The sequence below is a fragment of the Schistocerca piceifrons genome, chromosome X (genome assembly GCF_021461385.2).
Source record: "Schistocerca piceifrons isolate TAMUIC-IGC-003096 chromosome X, iqSchPice1.1, whole genome shotgun sequence".
Classification (NCBI taxonomy): domain Eukaryota; kingdom Metazoa; phylum Arthropoda; class Insecta; order Orthoptera; family Acrididae; genus Schistocerca; species Schistocerca piceifrons.
The window spans coordinates 713,252,996-713,276,555 of record NC_060149.1 but is presented as its reverse complement, the minus strand read 5'-3'; the positions used below and the strand labels follow the sequence as shown (position 1 = coordinate 713,276,555).

At 41.3% G+C, this 23,560-nt stretch overlaps 1 protein-coding gene across 2 annotated transcripts in view; it reads left to right on the top strand.

Annotated features, from left to right (window-relative positions):
- Positions 1–22,830, top strand: part of LOC124721987 (diacylglycerol kinase 1-like) — a 326,009-nt gene extending 303,179 nt beyond the window's left edge. For both annotated transcript variants that reach the window (XM_047247159.1, XM_047247158.1), the window contains 2 exons: positions 8,917–9,098; positions 22,510–22,830. In XM_047247159.1, coding sequence (XP_047103115.1) covers positions 8,917–9,098; positions 22,510–22,599 — 272 coding nt within the window. In that variant the 3' untranslated portion in view covers positions 22,600–22,830. The remainder of the gene's footprint in view (positions 1–8,916; positions 9,099–22,509) is intronic.
- The last annotated feature ends 730 nt before the right edge of the window (positions 22,831–23,560 follow it).

Genomic DNA, 23,560 nt, shown 5'->3' with positions numbered 1-23,560 from the left:
CATCCCTAGAGATGTCGGTAGATCACGATATACTTGCGACTCAAGGTAACCCCAAAGCCAATAATCGCACGGACTGAGGTCTGGGGACCTGGGAGGCCAAGCATGACGAAAGAGGCGGCTGAGCACACGATCATCACTAAACGATGCGCGCAAGAGATCTTTCACGCGTCCTGCAATATGGGGTGGAGCGCCATCCTGCATAAACATCGTACGTTCCAGCAGGTGTTTATCAGCCAGGCTGGGGATGATGCAATTCTGTAACATATCGGCGTACCTCTCACCCGTCACGGTAGCAGTTCTGCTGTCCAGCGCCATCTGTCGGACATTTTGTGAACTCTGTTTTTTTTTTGTTCTAATAAAACTCCATGTCATTCCAAGCATGTGTGTCAATTTTTACCTCCCTATCTACATTATTCCGTGGTTTATTAAGTTTTCAAATTTACTTATCAAAACACATAATATCTATAGTACTAAGTACACGTTGTGCTACTGTCGCAGCTTAATTGTTCTATAGCAGTAAAAAAATTCACATGATTCGCATACTGGCAGTACAGATAATCAAAGCACGTAAAGATTTTTTGTATTACATTACAAAACACAAATAGCGCTACCGATGATTTAATTTACAGCTTAAAGTGCACTTGTCGATGGGAATAGTTTGATCTTTGTACCAAAGTAAACAATATATTCCCACGTCTAAAAAATCTGAGAAAACCTCGTCTAAGTTCATCTTAAACCGATGTCAAAGTAATCCACACATTATAGCATTCCACATGCTAGGCTAAACATATTTATCTTGCAAGCTTCGTATCAACGATAGCATCGTCTGGTAGAAGCGTCATGGAACTTCCAGTGCTGTCTGTTGTAGACGGTAACAACCGAGAAACGTCCCTTTAACTCAAAATTATGTGTGTTTATTATATTGTATTAGGAACATAATGGGAAGAAGTGTGGATTACGTCCGTGCTAGCGTCAGTACAATTCTTTCGCTGTCGCTCTATTTGTTTAAACGGTGGTGGTTGTCCTGCATTTCGATAGTGTTTTAGCGTTGCAATCTTCATATAGGCATAGACCGTACCATTGCTTGAAAAAAGCCTTACGTAGCTTCCACTGTTATCTGTTCTAAATAGTATCGACTCGTAACTACGGTTACATCAGCCGATTTTGTCCCGTTATATTCTGTTACAATGCTCATTCCAAAATATTCCAAAATGTTTTTACACAGAGGGAGCAGCAGTGCCGATCGGGTAAGCATGAGGATGCAAATTGCGCGTGTCCTTCTCTGAGGAACCATCAATACTATGTGATAAGAGCGCCATACAACACAGCAGTAGTCCAGAAGACGACTGAAAAGTGTGGTGTACGTAGTCTCTTTAACAGATTTACTGCATCATATAAGTTCTTTAAAACATAATGTATAATTATTACTAACGTAACAAACAAACTGGAAAGTTATTATACAATGCACAAATGACTGTTACTTTTAGCGAAATAGATGAAATCTGTGTCCAGTTGTTTAATACATTCCACGTATTTGGTACGTCTAAATTTGTTACGAAAATTAAACATGAATGTGCAGCTGTGCTATTAAACATAGTACCCATATTCTTTATGTGAGAGGACATTGTAACAAGCGAAGGCGACTTCTGGAACAACGCAGCAAGACTGTCGGTGGTCAGTCCCTGCATACAGTGTCTGAGACAGACGTTGCCTCAGGCCGGTGATACAATGGTTCACAGACATTAGTATGCTGTCGAAACTTTCCAGCATGTTTACCGCATCCTGCACATATCAGTGCATGATCTAAAAATACATAGAACATGAACTGAGCCCCAGTTTTAATGACGAACAGGAAAATTGGATTTTTACATGCATTTATCGAACGATAAACGTATGTAATATTCTGTGTCTGTGTGCTGCAGGGGTAATTCGCGTGTGAAAGTAAAAAACGCACCCCTGGCACGAGGGTGTGGGTTGGGATGGAAATCGCAGCTTGCCGCCAAGGCTACGTGGGGAAGGGAGAGGGGGGGAGGGGGCAGACAGACCTCGTGCGAGTGTCATCGGGATTCTTTCACTCGCAATCCAGACCTGCAGCTGAACTTGTAGAGCCCAGTGAACTGCGGTGGCCGGTTGACCTCTGAGCGTGCGCTGCCCCGTGCAGGGGTAGCAATGTCTTGCGCGACCGAGACACCACTTGTAGAGTGTTCGTTTAAATAGATATGACTCTGACACACTGCTACACACATGTATGGGGGGGGGGGGGGCAGTGTAACGGATAAACATAACAGCCCAATGCCTTAAAACATAAGGTCTATCAGTATAATTTGTTTAATAAATCAGTCCAACAACTCCACAGTGTAACTGTTACAAATCAAAAGTGTGATTGCTTTCAATGCACTGTAATTTGTTTAAAAATAAGCAATTACGGACTTACACAGTGTAATTATAAACGTCTACATCTTCCTCTAATATAGACCAAGTGTGTTACAGCACTCTCTACATTTTCACAATTATTTAAATATTAAGTGCGTCGAAATTAGAGATAAACGAAATTTAAGCCGTCGCTTGGTCCCTGAAACTTCTGGCTCCACTGTCAGGTGGTGTAGCCCAGTTACGCTACACTTTTTTTTAATCATGTAAGCTAGCCGTTACTGATGTGGAAGAGACCTTCACCCCAGTGGTCTCAGAGCGTAAGGGGATGGGGATTCGTTCAGGGGCGTGGAGGAGCGGGAAGATATCCTTTGTCACTGTGAGAACTGGCCTGTAGATGGGCGAATCCTTTCGCTGTGCCATAAACTGTGAAAGACAATTTAGCCTGTTGCACTGTCTTGGATCTGCCATTTTGGATTGTGATGTCATAGGGGCCACCATCTTGGATTGGCCTGTGATAATTTGACCTTGGGGAAAGTGGTAGGGATGCCTAAAATACTGGTTAGATAGGATCTTGGCTATCAATTGACTCAGACACGCTTACAGCAAGTGCGGGTCGTTAAACACACAAGAACTCCTCTCGGGCTACAGTTAATTCTGCTGTCAGCCAGAGGGCTGGGGACTGGGTGACAGCAAGGTAATAAATCAACCTGGACATAGGGTGCATTCCTAATGTGTCTTGCAAAAAATCTGGCTACCATGCAGACTTTGTAGTATCCCAACCAACAGAACAATGACTAATCTCCGATTTTTTAATGTGCCACCATTTTCCATAAGCGGCTTAGGGGTGTGGGAGAGGGAGAGAGGTGCGTGCGAGAGAGAAGAGGAGGGGCGGTGGAGATCTGGCTACAATACAGCCCATCCTAGCATGCCCAAAACCACCCCACTACAGCGAAGTTCCACCACGTCACAACCAGCACTCTCAACGTAACACTACACACATGTGACCCATAGCATGTAGCTTATAGCGTTAGTAAACATGTAGCACATTAACAAAGAAACTTCTGGAATTGAATTTTTATTTCGATTTATTTGTATGGAAATATGATACACCTATGTAGTAACTATAAAGGTTAGTCAGTAAGACTACAATAAACAAAAAATGCAAACGAAACTTATAGCAATTAATATAATCACTGAAACCTTAAAAATCCCACAGCTGCTAATAACATCATGCTCACTAACGTTAACAACCTCATCTTTCAAACTCCACAATTGTTTTATGCCGTTATATTCCTTTTTTCATTTATTAATTTTACTAATTTTATTGATCTATTACTTTTGCCCACAATTAGAACTAAGAATGTATTGTAAAAACAAAACTGAAATAAATTATGAATGGGTTATTCTGATAATACAAATTTTTTTCATTAAATGAGTAATGGTGACATCCTAAGTACTTACATATACAATAAGAACTAAAGTCACAAAATGACTTCTCGTCTCAGGAGCACAAACTGGTAAAAGTATTTTAAAACAGTTCATCATTAGGACCACCTGAAGGTGGCAACAAGTGAGCTTGCCGAAATAGCGCGGCATTTGGACGATAAACTCCTTTATTCTGCTCATTAGAAAATACTGTGGATGACGAAGAGAAAACATACAGTTGTTAATAAGCTATAGTGCATATAAATGTATTTGTTGGTGTTAGTCGTCACATTGGTAACGTACATTGCTTTTGCACCATGTGAATCGCATGAAGATATGGTACCAAACTAACATTTAGTCTTCAATAAATTTATGGGGAAATTTATTTCATTGGATTTCTGAAGTATTGGTTTTTCATCTTTTAATTTTGATCCATATCAGTGTCAGAAAAGGCAGGTCAACTTTAAAATCCAGTGAATACGTGAGTGGGTTTTAATTGCATCCTTGCATTTAGAAATTGAGCGATTGTTCATGTGTACTTCGAATTAGCTCCCGAATTTATTGTCGAATGCAGCCTTCGACGCTGACAAAAATCGAAAAATTAACATGGAACACGTCTTGTATCGAACCCAACAGCCCAAAGGTTGCTAGTCGAGCAGCATACACGGTTTTATTTACAATTTTCATTTCATGAATATAAAATTTCACACAGTTAAATTAAAATAACAGCAAATAAAATCGCTTTCTAAATAATTTTGAACATTGTAACACATTGACACCGTTCAGTATCGATACATTGACGGTACATCTTCTACTTGATACACACCTTCATTATATTCTTTAGGAAGGGAGTCTATAAACACTTTTCCTTTGTAGCACCTGTAAGTTGTTGCTGTCGCCACGTTTCGGCTGTAACTGTACTTTTTCTTTTTGTGGTGAATTTGTTCTTGAGTTCGATAATTTAATATTGCATAATTCCTCTGAAGAATCTTGCGAAATTTTTCCTAATGGTTCTGTATTTTGTTATGCTCCAAAGTAAAAAAACAAAAACTAAACTCCCTTCGAACAGGCCTTGAAAGACCCTAACGGCACTGACCGACCGCCGTGACATCCTCAGTCTATAGGCGTCACTGGATGCGGAAATGGAGGGGCGTGTGGTCAGCACACCACTCTCCCGGCCGTTGTCAGTTTTCGTGACCGGAGTCGCTACTGCTCAGTCAAGTAGCTCGTCAATTTGCCTCACAAGGGCTGAGTGCACCCCGCTTGCCAACAGCGCTGGACAGATCGTGTGGTCACCCATCCAAGTGCTGGCCCAGCCCGACAGCGCTTAACTTCGGTGATCTGACGAACCGGTGTTACCACTGCGGCAAGGCCGTTAGCTATGTTCCGAAGTTATGTAGTACCAAAAATCCTTCAAGTTTGTATCGTTTCACCTCGATATCACACAGTACGTACAGTTGTTGAGTAACCAGTAGTACGTGTTCTTTTTCATTTTCACGTGCAGTGTCTTGTATGGAACCAGTACTTCTTCGTGGTTATAGTGCTAGACGGTCTCCTCATTATAACAGCCAGGTTTTCCTTCGTTCATTTCTATATCATCGGTACTACACAACTTAACAATCTGTGCTGTATTGTGTCTTGAATCTTCCATAGCAGGAACATGAGTGAAAAACTAAGCCCTACTTCGAAGAATTTATTATTTTTGGTTATCATTCTGTATAGCACAAAAGAATTAAAATCATTAGATGCCAATGGGCATTCATTTAAAACAATGGGGAAAGTTTAAAATTCGTACCAGACCGGAATTCGAACCCAGGTTTCCTGCTTACCAGGCAGATTCACCGACCAATACGCCATCTGGACACAGTGGTCATGGCTACTGCACTGACTGCCGCAGCATGCCTCCCGTCAGACTCAAAGTCTCAACCTATCCACACACTACTGATATAGTGCCCCTTGCCCAGTATCCTCATTACTCGCGACATTTCGCCAAGTCCCTCAAGAGTTCGACCTTGGTGAATTTGCACTGAAGAGATCGAAGGCCGTTCTCGCGATAATTATATGTGTGGTGTCAGACATGTCCGAAAGAACAGACAACACATACATTTCTATACAGCACTCTGTACTACATCGAGCGACCATTCTAACTGATTAAAATATTGTGTTTGTTAAGAGAGATTTGCTTTCAGTTCCTGTTTTTGCGTGAATTTTGAATTTTGTACGGGATCGGTAGTAGAATTTCACTATACAATTTCATAACTGTTACGTTCCGGATTATGGTGGTATGGAAATAGCTGTGTTCTGTAAAGAAGGTCCAGAAGTGTTACAGGTGATAGTCGATAGCTCGTACATTATCCGGTGCTTCTTTGGCGTGCAGTGCTGTTTGTTTGATTAAATAGAGTCTACGGGTTTCTGTAGCGCTATTCCGTTAAGACAACAAATTTTTCATGAAATGTACAATGGTGGTGCCCTAATATCCACTAATCCTAAATTTCAATTTCCATATGCCATTCGTAGGACTTTTTGTGTCATTTTCATTATTTCGGGTTTTTGTGCAAACAAAGCGTCAGCCAATAGAAGCAGTCACTTTTACAAGGATAATGGTCGTGTCATGGTATTACTGTTGATGAACAAATAAAAAGCGTAACTCATATTTAGAGACATATACAGAACTAGAGGTCTCGTTTGACAAAGATGGACATGTAGACGACAGTGGCCTTACAATAGGAACAAGCAAGAAATTTGCATGAAGTAATTTATGGAAACAACGAAAAACCTAAACCAGAATGTCTGGGTTGAGCGTGGACGCTCTATCCCCACAAATACAGAGCCAGTCTGTTTGAAACAGCGCAATCTCATTCGGTTTATCGCTAGTGTACAATACTGTTTCACAAAGATGTTATTTCATAACGAAAAAAATAGTGCTTCACTGGTTTTTCACTTCTCAGTCCCTGTCACCGCACACACTAAACAAACTACTTACACATGAGAATGTTTGCTTCACATTTTGTACACCGCAACTTCCTGTTTTCTTGCCTGAAACTCTGAGTCAGCGTGATGAGTGAGATAGTGAGATACGGATAAATTTAACATGTTAGCCTCATCCACTGCAGAGCTTTGGAATAATATTTCAAGGGGAAGAGAAGCACTGTAGCGAGAAAGAGAGGTGTGAAACGACAGAGATATTTTATTCTAATGCCATTTACCTGTGTTTCATTTTTTAACAATCCTCTAGTCTGTCTTATCTACGTAATCCTTCACCGTGTCGAATGTATTGCTTAACAGGTACGTTTAACTGGCATTTTAAATAACTTCATTTTAGTAACCTAAAATTTTAGTGTTATTCAGTGCAGCGCTTTAGATTAAAGTTTTCAGAAAAGAAATATAAAAAAATATAGTGCGAAGGGAAGTGTCAAACGATAGAAATGTCTTATTACTATTATTGTTATTTTTATTTTTGTTATAATTTATTTACATTACATTTTTACCAAACCCCTTTTCTACGCTATCTAAGTTATCCTTCACTGTTTAGACTCTTTGATTAGCAAGTACTTTTTAATTTTCTTTTTCACTAAGTTTCTTTGAGTAAATTGAGATGCTGGTGTTATCCATTGCAGGAGATTTTCAATAAAAGAGAAATGAACCTTTCAGTGTGAAACTGTGATGTAAAATGACATATTTTATTATTGTTATTTACGTCTGTTACATTTTTTTCCAAACCCCTAGTCTGTGGCATCTAAGTAACATTTCACTGTGTGGAATGTATTGCTAAGCTTATAATTTTTTACTGTCTTTTCAAATAAATTCGTTTTAGAAATGTCTTTAACGTACCTGATATTGTTATTGGCGCGGGGAATATGTGGGGTATCTCAACACTACGAAAACCGATGTCATTTTAATGGCCGATAGACTTATCTCCTCCAGTTTCTGAGAACGGTATATCCTGACCGGAGGCCCTCCAGGTGAACGGCTTTAGAGTGAGATACCTGGCAGGTAGCAGGGGTAAAATACAGGGATCGAAAGGTTATTTACAATTTGTTCAGAAACCAGACGGCATTTATAACAGTCGTTGGGCACGAAATGGAAACTACGTATGATTGAGAAGGGGGTGAGACAGGGTTGTCGCCTATTTTGAATGTTATTCAATTTGCACATAGGTCTAAGAGTAAAGAAAACCAAAGAAAAATTTGGGAAAGAAATTAAAGTTCAAGGGGAAGAATAGAAAAATATTGAGGTTTGCCAGTAAAATTGTAATTCTATCAGAGACGGCTAAGGACTTGGAGGTGCAGTCGAACGAATGGACAGTATCTTGAAAAGAGGATATGAGATGAACGTCAACAAAAGCAAAACAAGGAAAGTAGACTTTAGTTGAATTAAATCAGGAGATGAAGAGGGAATTAGATTAGGAAACGAGATACTAAGGATAGTAGATGTGTTTTGCTATTTAGGCAGTAGAATAACTGACGAGGGTCAAAGCAGAGAGTATATAAAATGTAGACTGACAGTTTCAAGAAAATTGTTTGTCAAGAAGAGAAATTTGTTAACACTGAATATCGATTTAAGTGTTAGGAAGTCTTTTCTGAATGTATTTGTCTAGAATGTATCTTTGTATGAAAGTGAGACGTAGGCGATAAATAGTTCGACAAGAAGAGAATAGAAGGTTTTTTCAAAGGGGGTGTTACAGAAGAACACTGAAGATTAGATGAGGAGAGCATGTAACCAATGAGAAGGTACTGTACAGAATAGGGGAGAAGAGAAATTCGTGGCATAACTTGACTAAAAGAAGAGACCGGATCTTAGGACTCATTCTGAGATATCATGGGATCACCAATTTAGTATCGGATATCAGAGGGGAGTGGTCAGTGAGGGGGGGGGGGGGAGGTGGGGAAGGGGGAAGTGTAGAGGGAGACTAAGAGATGAACACAGTAGGCTGGTTCAAAAGGAAATAAAAAGGTTGGCACAGAATACAGTACCGTGTAGAGCTGCATTAATTCAATCTTCGGACTGAAGGCCACAACAACAACAGCAACAAATAGTAGCATCTTTCCGTTCTCCGATCCCCAACCCCCAGAATAGACCTAGTGCATCTCTGCATAACGTGCGCGCTGTGTGTTGCAGACATCGGCGACCGGATGATTGAGGTGATCGGGCTGGAGAACTGCCTCCACATGGGACAGGTGCGCACGGGGTTGCGAGCGTCTGGTCGCAGGCTGGCGCAGTGCTCATCCGTCATCATCCGCACTCGCAAGCGCTTCCCCATGCAAGTAGATGGAGAACCGTGGATGCAGCCGCCCTGCACGGTACGTATAACAAAAACTAACACTTCCTACACAGAGTAGCAGGCCACACCAACTACTGGGTGTTTATAATGTAAGTGCAACTACTCGCAGAGTTCCAGTGTGGGCTGTAAGTATCGTTTGGCAGCGATACATGGCAGATATTTCAATGCGTTTATGTAGAACCTACTTACGCTGCAAATAAATTAATTCCAATTGTGGCCGTCTGGTGCAAATCTGCGCTGTGAATGCAAGAGAGACGTATGGCATTGAATCCATAAGTGGGAACGGTATGTGGGCAGAAAAGGTCAAACAAGTAAGAAATTCATAGTATGATTGTCCGGCCATCCTGATTTAGGTTTTCCGTCATTTCCCTAAATCGCATCAGGCAAATGCCGCATGGTTCCTTTCAAAGGGCACGGCCGACTTTCTTCCCCGTCCTTCCCTAATCCAATGAGACCGATGACCTCGCTGTTTGGCCTCTTCCCCCCAAACAACCCAACCCAACCACAGTGTGATTTTATTATTAACGGCCAATTACGCAATTTGTTCAGTATGAGCACCGGATATGTCGACGAGATGCTGTACAGCGCAGGATTTGCACATGTGTTCAAAACTGAAACTAATTTTTTCCCAGCGTAATTCGAATGCACGTCAACGCATTAGCGTAACTGCCAAGTTTCGATGCCATGTGGTAATTCCAACGAGCACTGGACCTCAGTGAGTATGTGCACTTTAATTTTCAACGAAACGAAAAACATAAATCTGCAATTGGCTCGAAAGTAACTAAGAAGAGTCGACCAAGTTCCCAGGTAGATGCCGTGTTTCTTGACTTCCGCAAGGCGTTCGATACAGTTCCTCACAGTCGTTTAATGAACAAAGTAAGAGTATATGGACTATCAGACCAATTGTGTGATTGGATTGAAGAGTTCCTAGATAACAGAACGCAGCATGTCGTTCTCAATGGAGAGAAGTCTTCCGAAGTAAGAGTGATTTCAGGCGTGCCGCAGGGGAGTGTCGTAGGACCGTTGCTATTCACAATATACATAAATGACCTTGTGGATGACATCGGAGGTTCACTGAGGCTTTTTGCGGATGATGCTGTGGTATATCGAGAGGTTGTAACAATGGAATATTGTACTGAAATGCAGGAGGATCTGCAGCGAATTGACGCATGGTACAGGGAATGGCAATTGAATCTCAATGTAGGCTAGTGCCATGTGCTGCGAATACATAGAAAGAAAGATCCCTTATCATTTAGCTACAATATAGCAGGTCAGCAACTGGAAGCAGTTAATTCCATAAATTATCTGGGAGTACGCATTAGGAGTGATTTAAAATGGAATGATCATATAAAGCTGATCGTCAGTAAAGCAGATGCCAGACTGAGATTCATTGGAAGAATCCTAAGGAAATGCAATCCAAAAACAAAGGAAGTACGTTACGGTACACTTGTTCGCCCAATGCTTGAATACTGCTCAGCTCTGTGGGATCCGTACCAGATAGGGAAAATCCAACGGAGAGCAGCGTGCTTCGTTACAGGATCATTTAGTAATCGCGAAAGCGTTACGGAGATGATAGATAAACTCCAGTGGAAGACTGCAGGAGAGACGCTCAGTAGCTGCGTACGGGCTTTTGTTGAAGTTTTGAGAACATACCTTCACCGAGAAGTTTAGCAGTATATTGCTCCCTCCTACGTATATCTCGCGAAGAGACCAAGAGAATAAAATCAGAGAGATTAGAGCCCACACAGAGGCATACCGACAGTCCTTCTTTCCGCGAACAATACGAGACTGGAATAGAAGGGAGAACCGATAGAGGTACTCAAGGCACCCTCCGCCACACACCGTCAGGTGGCTTGCGGAGTATGGATGTAGATGTAGATGTAGATGTAGATGTAGAAACACCTAGATCCATATCTATAATCTGCAAATTACTGTGAACTGCATGGCAGAGGGTACGTCCAGTTGTGTCAGTTATTAGGATTTCTTCCCATTCCATTCACGTATGTAGCTCACGATGAAAGATTGTTTGAATTCCTCTCTGCGTGCTGTAATTATTCTGCTCATATCCTCACGATCCCAATGAGAACGATAAGTAGAGTGTTGTAGTATACTACCAGAGTCATCAGTTAAAGCCGATTCTGAAAACTTTGTTAGTAGATTTTCTCGGGAAGTTTACGTCTATCTTCAAGACACTGCCAGTTCAGTTTCTTCAGTATCTCTGTGGCACTTACCCACAGATAAAACAAACCTTTAACCATTCGTGCTGCCCTTCTCTGTATACGTTCAATATCCCCTGTTAGTCCTATTTGGTACGGGTCCCACACACTTGAGCCATATTTTAGAACTGGTCTCACGAGTAATTTGTAAGCAATCTCCTTTGTAAACTGACTGCACTTCCTCCGTATTCTACCAATAAACCGAAGTCTCCCACATGCTTTACCCGCGACTAAGCCTATGTGATCATTCCATTTCATATGCCTACGAAGTGTTATATCCAGGTTTTTGTACGAGTTGGCCGATTCCAAGAGTGACTCACTGATAGTAGAGTCATCGGATACAACGTTTTATCGTTTTGCGAAGTGCACAATTTTACGATTTTAAAGCGAGTTGCCAATCTTTTCTCACTTTGAAATCTTGTCAATATCGGACTCAATAGTTATGCAGATTTTTCAGATACTACTTCATTACGGATAACTGCATCACCCGCAAAAAGCCTGAGGTTACTATTAATATTGTCCGCAAGGTCATTAATATCAACGTGAACAGCAAAGCTCCCAACACACATCCCTGGGGCAGACCCGAAGTTACTTCAACATCTGACAACGACTCTCCAACCAAGATAACATGCCTCGTCCTTCCTACCAAAAAGCTCACAGTCCAGTCATAAATTTCACTAATAGCCCATACGATTGTGCTTCTGACAATAAGGGTAGATGGGGTACTGAGTCAAATGATTTTCGGAAATCGAGAAATACTCCATCTACCTGACTACCTTGATCCATAGCTTTCATTATGTCATGTGAGAAAAGTGCCAGTTGGGTTTCACATGATCGATGTTTTCGGATTCTATGCTGGTTAACACGTCAAAACTGAAGCAGCCGAATCCGGCCAATGATGGTGGTTAATTAGAAGAAACCACTGAATGCTTTCACCATTCTCGACTACTCACAAGAAGGTTGGATCAGATGTAGCGTGTGCCTCAAGTGGATTCACAATTCGTGTCCAGGGGTTGACAGTGAGGACGAGGTTATCCTGTATGTGCACTCTACGTGAAGCATAAACATTTAATCTTTGTTTACCATTTACAACTAATTTTTGTATCTGAAAAGTATACAAGATATTAAGATTTTTTATTTATGACTAATCTTTGCATGTGGAAATAAATGACAAGGCGGAAAAAAATTTTGTCATCGCAGGCCGTCAGCCAGCCACTTAGCTGCTTTATTTCTTAACTCCATGCTTGTTACCATTAAACTGCCTGTGTGTTGCAACTTCGAGCTCATGAAGGCTTTAACCACCAATATGTCGTTATGTGACGTTTAAATATAACAAATAGTACCAAGAACGACGTGTTTCGATAAATATTCAATGTGCCGTTGCATTGCAATGGCATACCTCCACAACACGCAAGCTACGATACGAAAAATATCAACTTCAGAATCCGATATGGTGTCTCCTACGTACCCCACATCGAACGTTGACTTCCGCCGCCATGCGGCCCGTTGTATTGTCATCTTGGCAATTCCTGAGGTGGCCGACCGTAAAGTTGAGTACTAACCACCGCCTTGTGGCAGAGTTGTTATACCTATAATAGCTATATAAGATTTTGATAAATTCAGCAGAAACTATCCTGAAATCAACCAGTGTTAAAATGTTTGCTCCATGCCTGTCCATGGCATGTTTCATGTCTGGACTCTCTTTGAGTAATGCAGTTGCACTATCATGCGTTTTAGAAGGCCTGATTGGAATTTATTGTGGATGTAATAAATTTTAAGGAAATACGTCAGCTTTTCAGGAACAATGTACTCAAAGTAAAGGTAATACGCTGATCGACTATTAATCACCTAGTGGTTTTGGGTCACCATTCCCGAATATTCGTGAAATGCACTCCAAGACAAACAAAATGGCGCTCTGCGAAGGAATTATCCGAATAGAACGAAAATAGGTAGATGTGATGTACATGTACAGACAGATAAACGAATTGAATGATATATTCAAGAGAAACATCTTCATAGATCGAGCAAGTCAAAAAGTCGTTGGTCGGCTTCTGGCCGTTATGCAAGCAGTTATTGGGCTTGGCATGTGTCTGGAGGCGCCCTGGACAGCGCTGGAATACCAACATGACTGTCGCTCGCCGTACGGTCCGACAACCAGGAATGGTGGTATGGGGTGCCATTTCTATTTATAGCAGGGCCTTTTTGCTTAGGAGAGTCAACGAAAAACCCAAATTTGAATTACCGGACAGGGATTTGAACCACCGTTCACACGAATACGAGTCCAGTGACGCACCACTTCGATTTCACTATTATCTTAATTTTCTTAACTGAACACGCTACATAAATTTAAACTATGGTACTCCTATTAAACTGCAGTTTAACGTATCAGTCCAATTTTCTCAAAAGATCCGTTAGTCCAGCCAACGAAGGAAGAATTACAGGAAAAAAAATCGTGCAGACGCGAATATTTGTACAGTGGTAGGGCGAGCGTAATAAATAATATACTGAATCATACTAAATCTCCTGAGCGGTGGGATATGAGCCTGCGGATGGGGAGGAGGAGGGAAGGGGGAGAAGCATCTAGCGGAAATGTTTCCCGTTACAAAATTAAACTACATTGAATTTCTTACAAAAATGGTCCCACTCATTTTTGACTAGGACACTGTCCAGTTACATCAATGTGAATAACTATCGAAAGACTAAATAACCACGTTTTGCAGCACGAGACGTGTAGGAAGACAGTAAAGAGAGTCAATGAGGATCTGGAAGGTACCGATAGGGATGTCTAGCCATGGACTAGGTTCCTCGATTGAGGAGCCATGGCACGAACAGGCCGATCGAGGCAGCCCCACGGATTCTCGATTGGGTTTAAATCCGGCGAGTTTGGTGGCCTGGAGAGTACGATAAAGTCATGCTTGTGTTCTTAGAACCATTCACCTACGCTGCGGGCTGTGTGACAGGTTGCATTGTCCCGTTGGTAGACACCACCGTGCGGAGGAAAAACCAACTCTATGTAGGGGTGGGCATGGTCCCCAAGAAAAGATGCGTATTGATGTTGACCCAGTGTGTGTTCCAGAAGAACGAGACCACCCAAGGGGTGCCAAGAAAACATATACCGGACCATAACGCTTCCTTCTGGTTGCACGGTATCAGCTTCCAGACGTCTCACGCCGTACATGGCAACGGTCATCTGTCCGATGGAGCATAAAACGTGATTCATCTGAAAAGGCCACCTCCCGCCCTCTCAGTGGACGTTCAGTTACGCTACTGGCATGCAAATTCACTGAACAGTCATTGAGGAGACACTGTTGGTAGCCCCTTCGTTCATCAGAGTGGTCAACTGCTCAAAGGTTCCATGTCTGTTCGCCTTTACACATTTCCGCAGTCGTCATTCAACCCTGTCATCTATGGTCTGTGGTGCACCACAGTTGTCTTCGCACCAGTTTTGGGAAGCGCCATTTTGACATGCGAAACGTGAACAATTCACAAACGCAGTCGTTTCAGAAATCCTTCCACCCTTGCCGATAGCCAATGATCATGTTCTTTCGGACGCCAGATAAATCGCTCAATTTCCACATTACGACAACGGCTGCACTGTTTTCCGCGTACCCCCAACACGGTTTATGACCGAGCGAGGTGGCGCAGTGGTTAGCACACTGGACTCGCATTCGGGAGGACGACGGTTCAATCCCGTCTCCGGCCATCCTGATTTAGGTTTTCCGTGATTTCCCTAAATCGTTTCGGGCAAATGCCGGGATGGTTCCTTTGAAAGGGCACGGCCGATTTGCTCCCCAATCCTTCCCTAATCCGAGCTTGCGCTCCGTCTCTAATGACCTCGTTGTCGATGGGACGTTAAAAACTAACCACCACCACCCAACACGGTTTACGTACCCTCCACTGCTAGTGCTGCCACCTGCCGTCTCTGTGTGGCTGTTGAACGTTGATGTCGAACATAGGCGGTGGTCTCACATACTATGTGATCAAAAGTAACCGGTCACTTGTCTGAAAATTACTTAAAAGTGTGTGGCGCCCTCCATCGGTAATGCCGGAATTCAGTATGATGTTGGCCCACCCTTAGGCTTGATTACAGCTTCCACTCTTGCAGGCACACGTTCAGTCAGATGCTGGAAGTTTTCTTGGGGAAACATGATGGAAGGAACATGCCATAGTATACAGTCACTGTAAAGAAAATTCTAAAGAAAGACGGACTGCTGCATAATAGGTTTTACGATGATAGAAATAGGGAAGAATGCAACGCCTTGCGCTGCCTTCAACGACTACCGGAGCAGCATAATGTCGTATGATTTGTCACAAAACCCAAAGAAATTCTGGTCATATGTAAAGTCTGTTAGTAGTATCAAAGTTACTATCCAAACACTCACGTACGAGTGAGGGGTTAAAATTGGGGGTAGCGAAGCAAAAGCAGAAGCACTGAATTCGGTTTTCAAATACTCCTTTACAAATGAAAATCCAGGGGTATTGCCCCGTTTTAAATTCCGCCCCACTGCAAAGATGAGTGATGTAGATATTACTGTCAATGGTTTAGAGAAACAGCTGAAATCGTTAAAACTGAACAAAGCTCCAGAATCACTGTCAGAGTCTATATTGAATTTCGGATTAATTATTCTCTCTTTCAACCACAATCTCCCATATATCGCTCGGACAAAACGCCGTGCGTCCTATTGTTGGAACAAAGCTCAAGTCACACCTGTCTACAAGAAAGGTAATAGAAGTGATCTACAAAATCACCTTCCATTATCCTTGAAACACATCTGTTGTACAATCTTAGAAATTATTCTGAGCTCATATGTAATGGGGTATCTCGAACACAGTGACCCTCTTCATGCCAACCAGCATGGATTTCGAAAACATTGATCTTGTGAAATCCAACTCGCATTTTTCTCACGTGATATTCTGAAAGCTTTGCATCAAGGCATTCAGGTAGATGCGGTATTTCTCGATTTCCAAAAAGCACTGAACTCGCAAAGGAACATTATCAGATGTGAATAAAGATCTTAATGAAATTTGGCGGAAGTGTAGGGGGACAAAGTAATTTCATGATTTCTTTTGTTTGTGCCCAATTTCATTTTAAGGGGTAAAACACACCCCAGAAGGTAATTTGGCATATTATTTTCAGAGTGAATAACTTAGAAACGTTGATATATAAAAATATTTTTCATATAAACGTTGATATGTAGTTAACGTTCTTGAAAACTGTATAATGAACTTCTGTAATAATTTGAAATTTTCCAAAATACGCTACCATCAGTAATTAATTTTGAAAAATGAAAACATTTGTTAGAACATAAATTAAAGAAGCTTTCAGGCCACATGCATCCAGTTGTAATGAAGGTGATTTCTGAACTACCATTTTTAAAAAGTGTATTTAGAGAGTACCATTGTTCTAATTATATTGTCTCATAATAAGGAGTTACTTATTATTTTCAATTAACAATGGAAAATTAAAAAACAAAAAGAAACATGATTGTAAACCGTGAAATAAAAATCTAAAGCGTAAAATAGATAATTATAATAATAATGAATGTTTAGATATTTTATTTAGGTACGTTGAAAATACTTTAACAGCACATTGAGTACAGTTTATTTTCCAAAAATTGTATTTGAAAAACGCCTTTTTTTCTCAAATGAATGTATTTGGTTTGAAATCTTCTTTAGTTTATTTTGTAATAAAAGTTTTCATATGTCAGAATTAATTAATGATGGTGGCGTATTTTGCAAAACTTCAAATTATTGCAGAAGTTGATTATACGATTTTCAAGAACGTTAATTATATTTCGACTTTTATATGAAAAACATTTCTGTATATCATTATTTCTAAGCTATTCCCTCTGAACCTAATACGCCAATTCACCTTCCGCAATGTGTTTCACCCATAAAAAGTGAAACTGGTCGCAAATAAAAAAATACGTATTGCATTATACCACCAAGTCTTATCACGATCGTCAATTTACATTTGGAAATGTTCCCTTGTCAGTATCACATTTATGCGTACCAAAAGTACGATCGTATGGGCTATCAACCGAAATATGGGATTCGATTGCTGAGGTTTTGATAGGGAAGGTGCGGCATGTATCTTGGATCGATAGTCATCGACAGATATAGAAGTACCTTCAAGTGTGCTCCAAGGAAGTCTGTTGCGATCCTTGCTGTACATGTTGTATATTAATAACCCTGCAGGCAATATTAAAAGTAATCTCAGACTATTTGCAGGTGATGTAGTTATCTAAAATGAACTCCTATCAAAAAAAGGTTGCGCAAATATTCAATATGAGTGGTGCAAAAACAGGAAACTTGCTTTAAATTCAAAAATGCAAAATTTGCACCTCAGAAATGGAAAAAACGGTATTGACTACAGAATCAACGAGTCACAGTTGGAATCCTTCATCTCATAAAAATATCTGGGTGTAACATTTTCTATACCATTGGAAATCAAATAGGCTCAGTCGAAGAGAAAGCAGATGGCAGATTTCGCTTTATCGGTAGAATACTAGGAAAATCAATTATTGCACATGGGAGATTGATTACAAATCGCTCATGCGACCCATCCTACAATATTGATCAAGTCTGCGGGACCTGTACCAGACAGGACTAACTGGGGATCTACATCTACATAGATACACCGCAAGCCACCGTATGGTGGGTGGCGGAGAGTACCCCGCACCACTGCTTATCATTTCCCTTCCACTCGCAGATAGAGCGAGGGAAAAACGACTGTCTGTATATCTTCGTGGTCCTTGGCGGCAGTACAATTGTTCGTCAGTCAGCTTGAAATGCCAGTTCTCTAAATTTTCTCAATGGTGTTTTTCGAAAAGAACGTCACCTTCCCTCCATGGAATCCCATTTGAGTTCGCGAAGTATCTCCTTAACACTTACATGTTGTTCGAGCCTACCGCTAACAACTGTAGTAGTCCGCCTCTGAAATGCTTCGATGTCTTCCTTCAGTCCGACTTGATACGGGCCCCGAACGCTCGAGCAGTACTCAAGAATAAGTCGCATCAGCATCCTATATGAGATCTCCTTTACAGGTGAACCGCTCTATCCTAAAATACTCCTAATAATAAATCGAACAGTCGCCTTCCCTACACAGTTATCATATGCTCGTTCTAGTTCATGTCGCTTTGTAGCGTTATTCCCAGATATTTAAACGTCTTGACTATGTAAAGCAGAAAACTAGTAATAATGTATCCGAATATTACAGATTTGATCTTCCTACTTATCCGCATTAACTTACATTTTTTCACATTTAGGGCTAGCTGCCATTCACCATCCAACTGGATATTTTGTCTAAGTCATCTTGCATCTTCCTACACCCATTCAACTTCGACATCTTACTGTACACCACGACACCATCAGCAAACAACCGCAGATTTCTGCCCACCCTGTCAGCTAAGCATTTGCGTATATAGAGAACAACGGCTGTCGTATCACACTTCGAAGTTGCACTCCTGATGATACCCTTGTCTCTGATGAACACTCGCTGTCGAGAACAGCATACTGGGTTCTATTATTTAAGAAGTCTTCGAGCCTCTAACATCTGTGAACTTATTCCAAACGCTCGTACCTTCGTTAACAGCCTGCAATGGGCACCGTGTCAAATGCTTTCCGGAAATCTAGCAATGTAGCATCTACCTGTTGCCCTTCATCCATAGTTCTCAGTATATCATGTGAGAAAAGATCAAGTTGAGTTTCGCACGAGCGATGCTTTCTAAAACCATGTTGATTCGTGCGCATAAACTTCTGAGTCTCAAGGAAGTTTGTTACATTCGAACTGAGAATATTTTCAAGGATTCTGGAGCAAACAGAAGTTAAGGATATTGGCCTGTCATTTTGAGAGTCAATTCTTTTACCTTTCTTATATACTGGAGTCAGCTGCGCTTTTCTCCAGTCTCTTGGGACTTTGTGCTGGGCCAGAGATTCACGATAAATTCGAGCTAGGTAAGGGGATGTTTATTACTAAGTCTTCCATACGGGAGTCTGTCCGATGCTCAAATGGCGGTATGTATGTGTATTCTCATATGTGAACGATTTCTTGAACGTGAAATTTAAAACTTCAGTTTTCGTTTTGCTGTCTTCAACTGACACACTGGACTGGTCAATACGGGATAGAATGGAAGCCTTAGACCCACATAGCGATTTTAAAGACGACGAGAATTTTCTCAAGTTCTCTGCCAATCTCCTGCTAAGATGTGACGGTGGTAGCAGTTGTACACCTGGCGCATAGATCTTTTGATAGACGCACGAATCTCTACTAACCTTCAGTTGTCGTCATTTATGCATTCCCTTTTGAACCGAGAGTCCAACAGCGTCTGATTCCTCAGAATCCTCCAAATTTCGTTATTAAACCATGGTGGATCTTTTCCATCCTTTATCCATTTACTAGGCACATAACTCTCCAGACCACGATTTACAGTCTGCTTAAACTTTGCCCACAATTCCTCTACGTCCATCTTACTGGAACTAACCGTTGCCAATTCACTGTTTAAGTGAGATGTTATTAACTGCTTATCTGTTCTATCTAGCAGATACACTCTCTAGCATTCTCGACTGATTTATTAACTTTCGTAATCATAGCTGGTATAATATCATGATAGCTAATTCCCGTTTCTATACTAACATTGTTGATAAGGTCCGACCTATTTGTACCTACAAGTTATATTTCCATGGTGTGTGGACTGCAGAGCTAGTTGCTCAAGACAATCTTCAGTATTTCGCGTTACTGTTTGTCTGTCCCCCCGTAATGAATCCATAGATATTCCAGTCTATACTGGGCAGGTTAAGTCGCCTCCAACCAGTATTGCATGACCTCTGTATTTACGAGCCATTGATGGTAGACTTTCTTAGAATGATTCTAGAACTGTCTCAGCAGAATCGGGTGGCCGCCGAAAACATCCAACAATTAACTTGGTTTCAGATACACCTGTTTTACCTGAAAAGATGACTTCGCTGTCACACTCAACTTCGACCTCAATACAGACAATATTTTTGTCAACTGCAATGCACACTCCCCCTTCTATAGCCTTTAATCTGTCTTGCCGATCTAAGCTCCACAATTCACTAAATATCTCAAAGTTTTCCACTTCGGTTTCAGCCAGCTTTCTGTCCCAAGAATAATTTGAGCTCGAGAACTTTCCTGGAGCGCAGTAAATTCGGGAACTTTATTACGAAAAAGTCGAAAGTTTACTGATAAAATTGTGACAGTCGAGGTTTCTTTACTCTGAACGCTGTTTGACTTCCCTTGCTGCATATCGACTGGCGTGTGTTCATCAGAGCATCTCATACTACTGCCTAGCCTAAAAAACCTTCATGTGCACTCCACAAGTACTCTGCTATCCGAGTAACTACTTCTTTTGTGTAGTGCACGCTAGACCTATCAAGGGGAACCCTACAAATCCCCGCACGATAACGGAGGTCTAGAAATCTGCAGCCAAGACGATCACAGAGTCGACGAAGCCTTTGATTGAGACCCTCCACTCGGATCCAAACCAAAGGACATCGATCAACTCTGGGAACGATGCTGCAAATTATGAGCTCTGCTTGCACCCCGCGCAGGAGGCAAGCAGTCTTCACCACCGCCTGTACGAACTGAGGATCGCCTTAGAACCTATGCGACAGGCGTCATTGGTGCCGAAGTCAGCCACAACATGCAGACGACTGCACCCTGCACGCTCGATAGCCACAGGCAAGGCCGCCTCCAGATCTCGGATGAGGCCCTCCGGCAGACATACCGAGGGCACACTGGCTTTCTTTCGAGCCCTGAACGCTATTTGCCTAAGGGGCTCCATAACGCGCCTAAATTTGGAGCTCCCAATAAGTAGTGAACCCCTCCTCCCGTGTTCCTGCTCGGACCCTGCTGAAGGAGCTCCCACCTGTCCCCTCACATGGCGAATGGACGAGGCCAGGACACCAGTCTCTAGCCCTCCGCCTCGAGCGACGCGAACACGTGACCAACCGTCGCTAACTCTACTGTGAGGGCGGATCCACCGCGTCGGATGAGAGCAGATCAATCGCGTCAGGTGCACTAGGGGATGGCTCGGAAGCAGATCCCGTAGGTAAAACAAGTGACACCTGAGGTGTCCCATGCGACGGGCCTGCGTCCGTACATAGCATGCACACATCATAGCCATCCTTGCGAGACTAACTGAAGAAGTGAACTATGAAAAGCAAAGAGTCCTAGATATACTACTTCCTATCATCCTGATGTGTCACTGATGAAAGCTGATACGTTAATGAGCTACGTAGCTGGCTGTTCAGTGAGCAACTATTGCACTACGGACTGAATGAATATACACTTTCAAAAATGCGAGATTAAGTCACTTAAACAGGGAAACACGCACGAAATTTAATAAATAGTAGAGAAAAGGGCAACATGAATGATACCGAGTTTGTTTGACCTGTGGGAGAGTGTCGGAGAGATGCTGATGATACTCTCGTCTTGCCTGGACTAGACAGTTCATTTGTGTTAGGTTTTTCTTTCCATGCGCCTAATATACTCGACACAGAAGTTCCTCTAGACTCACATATTGTTTCTGAAATCTACCGTATTGGCAGCTAAGGACTTTTTCTAAAACCCTCTCGAAAACACTAGGCAGAAACTACTTTTCCCTGCTTTTAAACGGTTTTCCCCGACTGTGTTTCAGTGCAGCACACAGAGCAACTCATACTTTTATGAACGGCGCAGGACCACGTGAACACAGCTAGCGGGAAAGAGAAATGACGTTGACGCAAAACTAACAACATAATAGCTAGTAAACAACTACATCGTATTTCCAGAGACGCCGCACGAGGAATGGATTTAAGCGCACGACGACCGTTCGCTGGAAGTGCTCGGCTTGCGCTTGTTTCCATTACGGTTGAATTTATCGTGAACTAAGTATGGCTTTTGTATACTGTACTTGAGCGCCAAAGAGCAAACGTTGCCCCAAAGAATACTCAGCTATATCTCCAACAGAATTTAGAGAAAAGAAATGCTACAATCACCATTTTTCAGTTAATTATAAAATTTATCAAGAAAAAGATTATACCTGGATGCAAAATTAAATTAAGGATTCAGCCATTAACATTTACTTATGAAAATTATCAGACAACATATAAATTCTTGGAAACATTAATACAAATATCAGCAGCTAACTGTTATAATTTGTATTTTTATAGTCTTGAAACACACTATGGAAGTGAGCTCTTTATTTTTTACAGATTAAAATTACACACAAGAACCAAGTTCCAATGTTGATGGCTCCACAGCCGGAAAGAGGAAGAGGAATCTTCCGTTACTTAAGGAGGTGAACCATTTACCTCGTGGTGAATGGTAACAGTAAAATATGGATACTTGTAAATTTTATTGTATTTTTGATGTTACACATATCATTTTTCATTTAAGTAATGTGGTAACACAAAAAGTAATTGTTGATACCTTCAATTCTGCCACTTTATCCTTTTTATTTAATGTTTTGAAGATTCTTTTAAAGTGCAATATGTAGATTCTTTCCTGACTATAACTTCCCATGTTTCTTTAAGGCATATGTGCTTTTTATTGAGTGTAGCACGATATATGCATAAAAAAGGAAAACTATTTATTTTGCCTCACAAAATGCCTCATAAAAGGCTGCAAATTGCTCTGTGACAATATATAAATATATAAACACAACATTTCTGGTGTAATTTGCTTGCAATACTATAGTTTGAAATATCATTGTGAAAAATGATGTACTGTACAAACAACTGAGTATACTGGAATAACTTTTCATTCACATAATGTTCTGTCAGGAGAATTTTCTGCAGTATATTTTAAGCACCATCTTTGTCAGTTGCCCTTTATTGGTTAGTATGGATGCTACTCAGATGGATGCACTACTTGTTCACCAGAAACTATGTAACTGTAACATTGCTATATGCTGTTACCAGTGGTAAGATTTACTGCTTCTGGTAGGGTATATAAATTGTGTTACAAAATTATATATTACTACTATTGTAAGAGTATCATTATTATTGTTGATATCATATCACCATTATCATTTCTACCATCTTCAGTGACACTGTTAAAACTCCATTTCATGCACTGTGCAAGGTTAAAGCATCTGTATTTCAGTTTGAAAGGAAGAGATATCATCCCACTTACCTGTAGGAAAACCTGATAGCACTTGTGGAGACAAGAACACACAGAATAAAGGAGCGCTCTTTTTTAGTGATGTTAACGGAAAACAACAGAAAAGTGTTACGACTAGCAACATTTATTTGTTACTGAGTT